General features: G+C 38.6%; 1 protein-coding gene and 1 pseudogene across 2 annotated transcripts in view; one reads left to right on the forward strand and one right to left on the reverse strand.

Annotated features, from left to right (window-relative positions):
• Tmco1 (transmembrane and coiled-coil domains 1) overlaps positions 1-14,259 on the reverse strand; it is a 47,122-nt gene that overhangs the window by 5,943 nt on the left and 26,920 nt on the right. The window contains exon 6 of one of the 2 annotated variants that reach the window (XM_003468665.5): positions 6,526-6,670. The exons of the other annotated variant lie outside the window; for it this stretch is intronic. Coding sequence (XP_003468713.1) covers positions 6,526-6,670 — 145 coding nt within the window. The remainder of the gene's footprint in view (positions 1-6,525; positions 6,671-14,259) is intronic. 2 annotated transcript variants of the gene reach the window in all.
• On the forward strand, positions 9,124-9,468 carry LOC106027423 (large ribosomal subunit protein eL33-like; annotated as a pseudogene).

A 14,259-nucleotide genomic window follows, 5' to 3' on the forward strand; every position in this document is an offset into this window, starting at 1 on the left:
GTAATAGCTAAACCTTGGAAACCAGCCGAACAGCCATCAATCAATGAATGGGAAAAGAAGGTGTGTTTTTATACAATGGAATACCACTCCGCCATAAAAGAGAATAAACTGTAGATATTTTCAGGTAAATGGATGAACCTTGAGACTATACTCTTGAGTGAAATCAATAGGTAAATACTTTATCGTTTCTCTGATGTGAGAAACCAGAAGTGTGAATAAGGACCAAAATGTATGTAAGATATTGGGAAACGGGAAGAAAATGTTGGAATGGGAAGGGGAGCAAGGGAGGACAGAGAGAGCAAGGAAAGGACAAGAGAAAAAAGGAAAAATGGAAACAAAGTTTTTCTAAATAAAGAAAGGAAAGGGGGCTGAAGGGAGAGGAGGAGAATGGGCAAGAAAGAAAAGGAAGATATACCATGTACAGGTATAAATTCCCTGTGATTAATGTTAGCACCAAGTATATCTAAAATGTACCAATAAAATAAAACTTAAAACAATAAATGAGCAACATTTAGTTTACAAATACTTTTCTAAAAGACCCAAGTTTTAATATAAAATGAAGATGCTATGGAAGAATATACAAATGCAAACCGTACAAGCTACAGTGAGGTTTGGAGCAAATATAAAACAATTACATTGAATGCGTCCAGTTCTGTGTAATGGTAACAATTGAAAAGTGTATGGCAGACAGGAAAAACAAATGCAAATCTTCCCACGATCGCATCTTCTATTGACATGAAATTCAGAGAAAAATCACTTGAGAAATTACATTCTTCCTCTTTGCAAAGGGTAAGAATCGGTGATTCAAGAAAACAAAGTTGTTGGTTGCTAACTGAATATTTTGGGAAGATCCAGGTCACAGGCAAAACCCACACTCTGCTCAGTTTTATTCCTCGGGCATTTACCAGAAATAAGTTGGCCATAGCAAACTTCTGTTCATTCTGTTAGCTGCTCAGCACCTGGCAAGCAGCCTTGCTTCCAATTACTCAGAATGTCATTAGCTCCCCAGCATAATCTTTACCGTATCAAAAAGCTTTGAGTACAATCCAATCACTTCAAGTGCTACAGGGTCCTCACGTTATACCTACCCAGACCTTTCAGGAGATAGACAAATTAAATATTTACTAAAAGACTGGCAGTATAGTAAGACAGTTGAAATAACACTGGGGGAGAAGAGCATTTGTGTCCCAGGACTGGCGAACTACGCACACAAAGAAACGGCAGGATGTCCTTTCCCTCTACCAAATCTCAGTTTCCTTATACTTATAAAAGGAAGTGATTAGATCAGTAGTTTTTATTTTATTTTATTAATTCATTTTTGTTGTTTTGAGACAGGGTCTTGCTATGCAGTTCAGGCTAAACTTAAGCTCAATTTGTAGCTTACGGTGCTCTCAAACTTGCAAATATTCTCCTGTTTCAGCCTCCTGAGTGCTAGGATTATTTTATTTTTTTAGATCAATAGTTTTTAGATCCTTTAAACCATAGGACTCTTACCTTTACCTTTTGTTTTGTTTTGGTTTTTGTTTTTTGAGTTAGGATCTTGCTATGTAGTTCAGGCTAGCCTCAAACTCACAGAAATTTTTTTTGACTCATCCTCCCAAGTGCTGGGATTAGAAGTGTGTATTACCATACCCAGCAACTTATTTTAAATAAAACCTGGTACAGGGGGCCAGGGATTAGCAGCATAAGTGCCTGCCTGGCAAGCATGAGGTTGTGAATTCGATCCCTAGTAGCAAAAAAAAAAAAAAAAAAAGGATCCAAATAAAATCTGGAACAACAACCCAATATAGAAAACAAAATAGGTTTGTAGACCAGAAGCCCCTTGCTTGGTCCTATTTTGGCTCTTCCCTCCCCATCAAGCACATTCTAAGGAGCCACAGTGCCCCACCCCCACGACTCTTTAACATTTCGGAATGTATCTGTTGTTATAAAATCTATTCCAAATTGGGCATGGTGGCGCACACCTGTAGTCTTAACACTCAGGAGGTGGAGGCAGGAGGATTTATGAGTTTGAGACCAGCATGGGCTACAAAGTGAGTTCAAGGCCAAGCTGAACTGCATAGTGAGATCTTGTCTCAAAAAACAAAAAAAAAAAACAAACAACACACTCATTTCAAGCCAAGTGTGGTAGAGTGCACCTGAAATCTCAGCAATCGGGAGGTTGAGGCAGGAGGAGTGATGTGAATTTGAGGCCAGGTTTCTCATAGTGAGGTCCTGTCTCAAAAACAACCAACCAAACCTCCAAAACAGATTCTACTGCAGATCTCAACATACATCTTGCAAAGTGAAAATCAAAAGTTTGAAAGAAAGATGCTTACATCAAATCTACACAGGAACAACTCCACTTCCTTTGTAATGCTGAACAAGCATCAACTGACCAAAGACCACATCTCCCTACCCTCCATTATGAGCTTTTATTTTTTATTTTTTGGACATTACGCTTGCCTGACAGGCGCTTATGCCACTGAGCTAAATCCCTGGCCCCTAATATGAGCTTTTAAAAAAATAAAATTTAACATCTTGCCTTCCAGCTATAAATTAAAATTTAGAACATGCTCCTCCTGACTGACATTCCAAGAAGCACCTAAACAGGAGGTTTAGGGAAATCTTCATTACAAAGGTAGGAAAGGAAAGCAAAGAGAGGAAGAGAACTGGGGGTTTAGTGTTTACTGTTACTGTTTATTGGTTTTTGTTTTGAGATAAGGTCTTGCTGTATAGCCTGGCTGACCTCAAACTCACAATCTTTCTGCCTCAGCCTGCCAAGTACAGGGATTACAGGTGTTTACCTCTGTGTCCAGCTGGGAGACTACTTTTAAAGCAGATAAATAACAAGCCTTGGGTCGTGGGGGTGTGGCCTGGAAGGGCTCCTGGCCCTTCCGGCTCCACCTTCCTCTTTTGGCCACCCGGACTCCAGGCCAACAGCAGCTTGGCTCTAGTGCCATCTGCCCTACCTTGGAGACAGCTATGGACTGAAACCTCTTTGCTGGCATTAGATATTGTGTCCCAGTGATAAGAAAGTAACTAAGATAGACATAAAAGAAAATATGAATGAACTAACAGGCAATCTCAGGAGGAATAAAGAAAAAAAAAGAAAAAACAGACTTACAAATTCAGAAACTAAAAAGCATATGTGGAATTTTAACATCACCAGATAGGTTTAGGATTAACAAAGATTACAGATGACAGAGGGATCAGTGAATTGAGGTGAGATCAATAGAAATTATCTGTAACAGAACAGAGAAAAAAGGTTTTCAAAAATTGAACAGAGGGCCAGGGGTTTGGGCCAGGGATTTAGCTCAGCGGCTTAGGCACCTGCCTGGCAAGCATGAGGTTGTAAGTTCGATCCCTGGTACCAAAAACAAAACAAAACGTTGAACAAAGCCTTGGTGTATTGTTAGGCAACACTGAAAAGACCAAAGTGAAAGTTCTTTCCACACGAAGCAAAAGTAAGACAAAATATTTGCAGAAACAGTGGTTGAAACTTCTCTAACTTTCATGAAAACCATAAACCCTAGCAGAATGAACTGTTTTTGAAAGCAGCCTAGGTGCATAATGGTGAAATTTCTGAGGAACAATTCTTAAGACAAAACTTGAAAGTGGCCAGAGAAAAATGACACATTACTTAACAGAAATACAAGAAAGAAGAGTTTTTAAGAACAATAAAGGCCATAAGACATTAGAAGGCATTTAAAATGCTGAAAGGATTAAAACAAAACAACACAACAACAAAAAAACTACTCAACTCAGAATATATCCAGTGAAAATTATAACATGTATCTGGGGCGGGGGATTTAGTTCAGTGGCATGAGCGCCTGCCTTACAAGTGCACAGTTGTGAGTTTGATCCCTGGTACCAAAAAAAAACATGTATCGTACAGGGGGAGGAGAGCAACAGAGCCTATCAGCCTGGTGTAAAGGCGACGTGGCATGGAATTTATTGTTCCTGGAAGCCAGCAGGCGGGCAGCATGATATGCTCATTTGTCCAAAACAACAACAACAGTGTGTCCCTTTTATAGCGATTTTTAAAAAAGGCAGGGGACATTAGGCAGGAAAATCCCAACAAATATCTGTAGTGGAAGTTTTTGGCAGTCTTGCGCTTCAGTGGGCAGTGTCCTTAAAGTGTCCATATACCTGTAAAATTCCTTGTCCTATCTTATGTCCTTTACAATATCCTGTGCTTGCAGTGACAGCCTCAGATGGTGAGCTGAGTTCCCTGCAGAGCAGTGCTCCTGCTGGCAAACAGGTTGGGCTGGGAGAGTTAGGTCTGTTGGAACCTTACACAAATACCTTTAAAAAGCAAGGACAAGAGCTGGTGTGGTGGTGCACACCTATAATACCAACACTCTGGTGTGCACCTGCTGGGGAGGTGGGAGATTGGCTTTTTTTTTTTTTGGTAGTAGGAATTGAACTCAGGTCCCTGCATTTGGCAGGTATAATCTTTTTTTTTTTTTAAAGTGTGACCTTAAAAACAATTTAGAATATTTCTGTATTATTGCCATCTAATTGTCATATTAGGGAGAAATTGTTTTTTATTTTGTTGTGTTTTGAGACAAGGTCTTGCTTTGTAGTGCAGGTTGCCTTTGAACTCACTATTTAGTCCAAACTGACCTCTAATTTATGGCAATCCTCCTGCCTCAGCCTCCTGAGTGCTGGGATTAGACACATGAGTCACCATGCCCATCTTATCTCAAGTTTCAAACTCTACAGTTTCATTTTGGGACTTCTTGGTAATAATGTAAAAGTATATCTAAAATGGCTACTATGAGCTATCTAAAATCTACATAGAATTAAAAAGGTGTTTTGTTTTGATTTGGTTTGGTTTGGTGGCATAGGGAACTGAACCTAGGGTATTGATACTGAGCTATATTCCAAGCACTGTCTTACAATCTTTCCTTTTCTTTTGAGATAAGATGTTACTAAATTGGCTAAGATGGGTTAGAACTTGCAATGCAGAAGGAACCTCCCAGAGTGCTGGAATTACAGCTGTGTACTGTCATACTTGGCTTATAACTGCTTAAAGTGTACACGATATAGCATTGTTTGAAAATATGGAACTTAATCAAATGAAAAGGCAATATTCTACAGAGATCAAAAGACTCCTGGTAAACCAACAAGTCATCTGTGTTGTCACTGCCTTGTCATTCACACTTGGATAGGTCCATTACAGAGGTATTTTCAAAAGGTTTAATATGGACCTCAGCTACCAAGAGTGCAACTTCCAGTGGAGACCCCCAGGTATGTTCATAACTGCTTCAAAATCATCGCATCTTCTAACCAACTTCCTCTCCTGTCTTCTCCCAACCTCTGGGTCAAGCTACTGTATCCTTGGTCACCAACCCAGAAACCCACAAGTCGTCTTAGTTGCTCCCTTTTTCTTCAATTAAATCAATCACTACGTTCTGCTGGTGTAACCTTCTGTGTATTTGTCAGCCTGTGCCTTCCTTTCCATCCCTCTCACCGCTGCCACAGTGTAGAAAGTCATGCCTGTGACTTGATTATTGTAGGCCTTCTGACATTCCTGCACTTAGTCATGCTCTTCTTAATATCTCTGCTTCAGTGTCAGAAGATGATTCCATGAAGCCTGAGGCTTGACTGCATTTAACAGGCAAAGAGGGAAGCATCCAGAGAGAAGAAACAATGAGGCAGAAGAACATCTAGATAAGTTAATAAGGGGCTTGCTAAGCAGGCTGGATGGCCAGAGGCTGCGTTCGGGTGGATATGATGGTGATGAGTCAGGAGGAACACACAGCAACACTGTCTTTCTGAAACATACACTATAATTTCAGTTCTTAGGACTCTGCTCCACAGACAGTATTTCACAGAAGGGGAAAAGACAGAAAACAAATACTGAGAGAATTATGTCCTATTTACTGCAGGCACAAACTTCACTCTAACCCTTGCTGAATGGTGGGTGTTTAAAAACTGAGTAACACCCTAAAATCTGCAGAGTCCTTGAGCCACACACTTTAATGATACCCTTCACTTTTACAGTCTCTTCTCCAAAGCGACCCCACACTATAAACCTCTCCCCACTCATCCGATGTTGAGGCTCTCTTCTGAACTCAGACCCTCTCTCACTTTCCTCTCTGCTTTCACTGTTCTGCACTATGAGTGTTCATTAACCCAGATGGCCAGGTAAACACTATAACCCAAACGTTATCTCAGTCGTGATTACCTAAAATCACCAAATTATTCCCAAAAGACACTGGTATGTGACCAAAAAAAGGCAGTGGAAAAACAAACTTGATCCTTACTTTTCTGGCTTTGGAAACATTCAGCAAAGAAGTAACTCAAAGGTATAAAGAATGGGGTATGGAAGTCAAGTGTTTGGTTTTATCATGACTTCTCATCCTTAAGAATTAACAACCTACATTTATACATATTTAAAATACCTTTAGGATGATACACTACAATTTGACAATGAGCAACAGATGTCAGTAGCAACAGATAAATATTTCTAGTTTACAGAAGTAAAAGCTAAGCAAGGAAAGATACATGTATTAAGCAGTGGCTATGGTCACTTACTTGTCTAATTGACATGGTACAGAGAATATAGAGGAAGATGAAGGAGCAGTCTGTAGTGTCGTCTCCCAGCAGGTTCCGATGAGACAGTCCTTGGATGTAAGAAAGAGGGGTGAAAGGAAGCTTTGCCACTACTCTGCCATCAAATCTAAAAAGAAAAAAGAAAAACCAAATAATTGTCATTTGTGGAAAACTGACAAGCTTATTACTTTAGAGAAGAATCTGGGATGGAAATAGAATTTTAAATCTCTCAACCTCCATAGAACAAAGGAACAGTGAGTGTGAAAAAGGGACATGAAGCTCAAGCAGAGTGATGGAAGAAAGCACCCCGGTGAACCCCACCCATCTCCTTCCAACCTAGCAGTTCTCAGGCCTTGTGGTACATGGACTTCCTTACATACCAAGAAATGATGTTCCTCCTAAAAAGCCTTCCTTTGTGTAGGTTATAGCTATTCATATTTACTGTATTAGAAATTAAGACTGAGAAATGTTAATACATTTATTAACTCATTTAAAAAATAGCAAGGAATTCATTTGTGTGCTAACTAAAGTACTTTTATGAAACAGTAACTTTTGGGGAAGTATATTCTCAAACAAAAACGACTCAGTGAGAAGACTGACACCGTTTTACTTTTGCAAGCTCTTAATGTTAGGCTTTCCAGAAGCCAGCTATATTTGTACTCTCTGAGGCTTCCCACAGTTGCATCAGAACACATCGGGAAGCCTCTAGAAAACTCTACTGTAACTGTAATGTAACTTCATGAGAATGAGAGTGGAAAAGGCAATAACAAGTCATAACTACTGCAAAAACAGGCTGTCTTTCAAGGAAGTTTGTGAAAGGGTTTCAGAGACCTCCATGAAAACCTAAGCTATACTCTGAAAGCAACTGTTCTCAACCATAAGATTTTAAGAAACTTTCTTGCCAGGAACCAAAGAGCTCCAGCACACACATTAGTAAGAATTTAGGGAAAATACTGCTGTAAATGAAAAGATTATACACAAAAAAGTCTGAGATAATTTTCTTAATAGGGTTTTAAAGTAATTTCTTTTACTTTTTCTAGAACAGAAAAATATCTGCAAAATAGAAAAACTTAGAAAAAAGCCAGAAAGAAACATATTCATTTTATTTATGGAAAAATGTAGAGATATGGTCTTCTATGTTGTCCTATGAATAAGCTGCATAACTAGAAAATAATAAATACTGTAAAAATCAATGTGATTAAAGAAGTACAAATGGCCAATAAATACATGAAGCATGCTCAACACTGCTGCTCATTAGAGAAATGCAAATTAAAATAACACTGAGATTCCAATTCACTCCACAGAGAATGGCTATCTACATGAAATCAAATACAAATGCTGGAGAGGCCGTGGGGCAGTGCAGGGAAAGGTGAGGGACCCTTCATCATTGTGGCTGGGAATATATAAGTACGACTACTATGGAATCAGTATGGAGATTACTCAAACACTAACAACAGAAATACCATTTGAATCAGCTAATCCCTTTTTAGGTGTCTTCCCTAAAGAGTTAAAGATACATTGTATTGTTATATACATGCCCATGTATAGTAGCATGAGGCATAACAGCTGAATCCTAGAAGTGGCCAAGAAGTCAGCAGCCCTATGGATAAAGAAAATGTGGTATTTACATACAATGAAGCACTAACTGCCACACAGAAAGATAAACATGAGTCATTTTGGAAAATGAATGCACCTCAAGACCATAATGTTAAATGAAATAAATTAGACACACAAGCTCTAATATCACATGGTTTGTCTTATGAGAAATCCAGACTAAAAATAAGGAGCAAAACAAAACACAGACAACAGGAAGCAGGGAGACAGATTGTTTTCAAAGGGGAGGGGATGAAGAGATGGAGGGGGAGAAAGGGAGAGCCTGAGTGATGAAGAAAGGAACTGGGAAGTGTTCTGTGCACACACCTCTCCACTGCAGGAGCATAAACATTACAAAGCACAGATGTACCCCAAAAAAAGAAAGAAAAGACGGGCAGAGATTAAGAGACGGGTGGAGAAAGGAGTAAGGTAAAGGAAAGGGGATGAGAAAGAAATAAGATATATTATGTGCATGTACCAACTTTCCACAGGAATGTAAATATTATGTACTAAACACAAGTACTAATAAACTAAAATTTACAAAAAATAAGCAGTTAATAAAAAAATTAATGTCATTTATGGATAGTGATACTTCAGTTATATCCTAAACAAAAATATGAAAATTAATCAAATTACTCCCAACAAAGTGTTTAATCTTACTTTTAATGAATTATTTTCCCAGGGACTAGAATATTGCATAAGGAATCAGTAAATAAATTGGTATCTAATCTAATAAAGAAAAAAGCTGAGAAAGAGAAGCAAGAAGGTACAAACAGAGATGATTTACAATCGGTTAATTACTATACATCCTTACGTACATCAACTCCCTGTGAATGCAGAACTAAGATCTCTACTGATAAGTAGTATAGGGAGTATAGGAGTATTATTTTGGTTCAGTAAAAGGAATTATTTTCAAACCATAAAAATGACTTAAGTCCACCTTGGAGCCCGAGGAGGCCTGCTGGGAATGCAACTTCTAAAATGCAAATGAGTCTGAAGACTGTGGTGCGAGACATTTTTGCTGGCTATAAATGGGGTCTCCAGAACCAAAGGGAACACATAAGATAGGTCTTCTTAAAACTAAAGGTACTTATGCTCATGATGAAACTGAATTCTGCGTGAGCAAGAGATGTGCTTCTGTGTACAAAGCGAAAAATAACACAGTGACTGCAGGCGGCAACCCAAACAAAACCTGAGTGATCTGACAAAGGTAAGTTGGGCCCACCCGGAAACAGCAGCATGGTTCATGCCAAGTGCCAAAGCAACTTTCCTGCTAAGGCTATTGGATACTGAATCCGTGTGGAGGCTGTCCCCCTCAAGGCTTTAAACTGATGGAAAAATAAAAGTGCATTTGTGCTCTTGTTAAAAAAATTACTTAATAGAAGTATGCATTATCTCAAAACCCACCAAGCTCCACGCTGTTGGAAATAATTCAAGTACGGAAAATTACCTACTAAAACAGATTACTGAAGGGACTTCTATAATTGGGAGGGGAAAGCTATATATTAAATGGCCTTCAATATCTCTTCCAATTCTAAAATTCTATTAGTTCAGCTTTACAGAAATGATTCGGGAAGAGAGAAAAACAGAAATAAACAGCTATTACCCAGTACAGTACTTTCTACTGCTTTTCTAGCAACCTAAGAGATTTGAGAGTCTTTTCCTTTTGCCTAACTTTAGGGTTTTTTTCTTCAAGCATCCATCAACTGTCAATAAATTTTAATAAAAAAGGAAAACTAAGTGATTATATGGTCTAAACCACAATAAAAAATGATCAAAATTAAACTCAGACAAATTATATTAAAGACTGAGCTGGGGGCTGGGGATTTAGCTCAGCAGCATAAGCGCCTTCCTTGCAAGCAGGCAGCCATGAGTTCCATCCTCGGTACCCATTTTAAAAAAAAAAAATGACTGAGCTGGGCGTGGTAGTACATGCCTATAATCCCAGCACTTAGAGGCTAAAGCAGGACTGCTGTGAGTGCCAGGCCAGCCTGGACTATGTATGAGTTTAAAGTCAGTCTGAACTGCACAAGACCCTGTTTAAACAAACAAACAAAAAAGATGGAATAGCTCTGGCTGCTGGGTGTGGAGGCACATGCCTATAATCCCAGAACTCTGGGAGCCTGAGGAAGAAGAATCAAAAATTTTAGCCCAGCCTAGACAATTTAAGTGTCTCAGAGCTTAAAATAAAAAAGGATAGGGATATAGCCCAGTACAAAGATCTTGGATTCAATTCCTAGTACTGGGAAGAAAAAAAAAAGATTAAATAGTTTTCGTTCAATATAATCAAAATACATATTACATTTTTAATTTCATGTGCTAGCAAATAGGAGACATAACCTGTAATTTCTAGTCGCTGATAATCAAATATATTTAAAACAAAGTATAGGGCACAAAAATATGAATACTGCATTAATATGTAATAAAATAATTACATTACATGAACTTTGAAAATCAAAATAAAATACTAAACTATTGTTCATCAGGGTTTAGAGTAAAAAAACTGGCAAAAGCTGGGCATGGTAGTGCATACTTGTAATCCCAGTACTTAGGAGGCTGAGACAGAATTGCTCCAAGTTCCAGGCCAACGTGAGCTACAAAGTAGTTCAAGGCCAGCCTGAACTAGACAGTGAGACCCTTTTATGTCAAAAAAAGACCAAAAAAAAAAAAAAGTTGATGAGAAAAAAACAATATATATAATTAAAGACAAATAATAACCTTCCTGTATGCCAACAGTAGTTTTCAAAGGTCTAATTATGATGAAGCTTTCATACCATTGTTTTTCTAAGAGACAGCTCTATCTCCTTGCACTTCTTTTGTTTTTTGAGACAGATTCTCACTATGCAGTTTAGGCTGGTCTGAACCCATTATGTGGCATAGGCTGGAGGTCCTTCTGCCTCAGCCTCCCAAGTACTGGGATCACAGGTGTGCGCCATCACAACCAGCTTCCCTATGTGACTTCTTCCACTTTTATAATTTGGAAGATCTCCACTACATCGTCAGATGTTTGATCTAAGGCCTAATAACTACCACATTCATGGTGAGGGTTCATTACATAATTCTGGTAAGTGTCAGTATGACACATGCTTTTAAAAAATGGTACTTGAAACAGGGTGCAAGGAGGTTAGGGTAAGAGGATCACATGTTTTAAAACAGCCTGAGCAATTCAGTTTCGATCTCAAAAAAGGATGGGGAATGTAGATCAGTGGTAAACTACACATAAGGTCAACCCCCAAAACTCCTGCCCCTCCCCCCAAAAGGGAAAAAATATGGCCCTTGATAGTTTAAACAGTATCTGCTGATAAAGAAGGTAATTTTATTCCCCAAATTTGTTTCCATGTAGTTTTTCAGTCCTCTAAAAATTTCATAAGTATCATTATATGGTATTCTCTCTACTGTGTTCCCATCTTTACTGAAATATCTTTGGAATTTCATCATTAGTTAACCCTCTTCTAGATATTCTAATCCAGTGCAAATTAGAACTGCAGAGGGCAGGAAAGGAAGAGAGATAGAAAGAGAGAGAGAGGAATTCAGAAAGAATGAAACAATTATTTATCCAATAAGGCTGTACACCTAGAAAATCAGAAAACCAAAAGTTCAGACAATGAAAAGTTCAGCAAGATATCTATTTAGAAAACAAACTCACAAAAACTGCTAAATACTTATATATTGTACTAACAAGCTAGAAAATATGAGATACATACAATACTTACTTGGAAAGAAACTACAAAAAGTAGATAAAATAGCATGTTCCTATATGGAAATATTAAAAGTTATAAGGATGTCTGACACTTCTAAACTAATTTATAAGCTTGTAATTTTACTTTTAATTAATACATAATTACCTGCTATGGGGTACAGTGAAAATGATATTTCAAAACATGTATATAATGTATAATGATCAAAATAAGGTAATTAACATATCCATTACTTCAAACACTTAAGACTTCTTTATGTTAGAAACATTCAAAATTTCTTCTTCCAGCTCTTTTGAAATGTACGGTAGATTATAACTTAGTCATGGAGCTGTTGCTACAATGCCGGGACTTACTCTGCCTACCTACCTGTATATTTGTGCTCATTACAAGTCTTTCTTTATCCCCGCCACTCCAGCCCAGCTTCCAACAGCTACTATTCCACCTCTGCTTCTGAGCTCAGCGTTTTCCTTAGCACTCATATATGAATGAGAACATGTGGGTGTCGTCTTTCTCTTCAGTTAACGTAAAATCTTCCAGGCTCATCCATTTTGTTCCAAATAAATTTACTAAAATTTTAACCAGCTGGGCGTGATTAAAATTATACATTCTGTAATCCCAGCATTTGGGAGACTAAGGCTGAGGATCACTGCAATTCAAGGCCAGCCTGAACTGTATAGTAAAACCCTGTCTCAAAAAGACAAAAAACAAATAAATAAAATAAAAATTGTAACCAAAACTCAAGAGATTATTTTAGAGGGAGGTGAAAAAGTAAGTGTCCCTGGAATACTGAACAGAGCAGTTAGCAAGCAATGAGAACTCAAAGGACTGAAAAACAAGCTGGGGCTGAAGTACGGATGCAAGAAAGGGTTAGGAGCTTTAACTAAAATCAGTTGATCAAGCTGCAAAATGGTAAGTGTGGACCCTAGTGTCCAAGAGACAGGAATTTAATCTCAACTTAATCATTACTAGATTTAAGGCTTTGGCCAAACTATATAATTTGGAGTCTCATATCCTCATCTGTAGAGAGTATAAGCCTTATTTTCAAGGATAAAGAAAAAGGTAACATGTGTAAAAAGGTGTTATACAGTCTCCAAAACATGGTTATGAGTCAGACAGTAGTATGTGATATTATTAAGTAATGACTAACTGGCCTTTGAGGACAGTTAACAACGTTTGGGGGTGGGGGTTGCCATTTTTTTGTTTGTTTTCAGACAGGTTCTCACTATGTAGCTTAGACTGCCTTGAACTCACTATCTAGTCTATATTGGCTTCAAACTCTCAATGTTCCTTCTGCTTCAGCCTCACAGGTGCTAGGACTACAGATGTGCACCACCATGCCCAGCAATTTAACATTAGAGAGAAAGTAGATACCTAAAGGAAAATCAGTTCAGAGACCATTATCCTACCAACGTAAGAGGCAATTGAGGAGGTAAAAAGGAAAGGAATCCTAGGACTAGGATGGATCAAAAAGAAGACAGAGAGAAGGAATGGGTAGATGAACGAATACCTACACAGATGAAAACAGTAACTATAAACTGAGAGGAACAGCGGGTTGTTACTGTTAGAGGTAACTCAGCATCTAACATTCAATCTGGGACAGGATGGATGTGGAACTTCTAGAGAAACAAAGAGGAAACAAAGGTTGCAGTCCCAGGTGACTAGAACTGAGGACAGCTGAAAGACAGATGGACATGAGGGATGCATGCTGCTCTGGCAGGGAACACATGGGTTCCCAGTGAGTATCAATGCTAACACAAAGGTAACAAGCCTCTCCAAGGCCCAAGACAGGTAGCTCTGTAGCCGCAGAAACAGCAAAATACAGCTGGGCCAGGACATTAGCTTAAGGCCAGGGTCAGAGCTGACTCTCCAGGCCCCAACCTGCTCGCCGGCAGAAGCACTGCTCTCTGCAAGCTCAGCTCAGCACAGAGGCTGCCATCAGCAAGCACAGGATGTGAAGGAGATAAGATAGGACAAGGAATTTTGCAGGTCCTGGGACATCTGTAGACACTTGAGAATTTACACAGAGATACTTCAAGAACTCTGCCCACTGAGTTGAGAGACTGGCCACAGATATTGATTAAATTTGTGCTTTCCATCCCTATAAAAGGGACATGCTTCTCTTTGTTCCTATAGAAGGTCTTTTTGCTTTCTGTCTGCCTGTAGCCAGGCACAATAAATTTCACGCCATGGTGACTTTACACAAGCCTGGTGGTCTCTGCGGTCCCCACCTTGTATGTTACATACATTATATTTAGTGTTACAGAACTTCTCCTTTAGGGATACCTATAGGCGATCTTGCACAAAAAAAAAAAAAAAAAAATTAAATTTACGACTGGTAAATCATCCTATACTAATGTCTATTCTAAAAGAGGTAAGCCACATGTGGGCATAAAGTTTTTTTTTTTACGTCTTACACAAAAAAATA

Source organism: Cavia porcellus, unplaced genomic scaffold (genome assembly GCF_034190915.1).
Source record: "Cavia porcellus strain 051 isolate PalLab524CR breed Dunkin Hartley unplaced genomic scaffold, mCavPor4.1 scaffold_7, whole genome shotgun sequence".
NCBI lineage: Eukaryota > Metazoa > Chordata > Mammalia > Rodentia > Caviidae > Cavia > Cavia porcellus.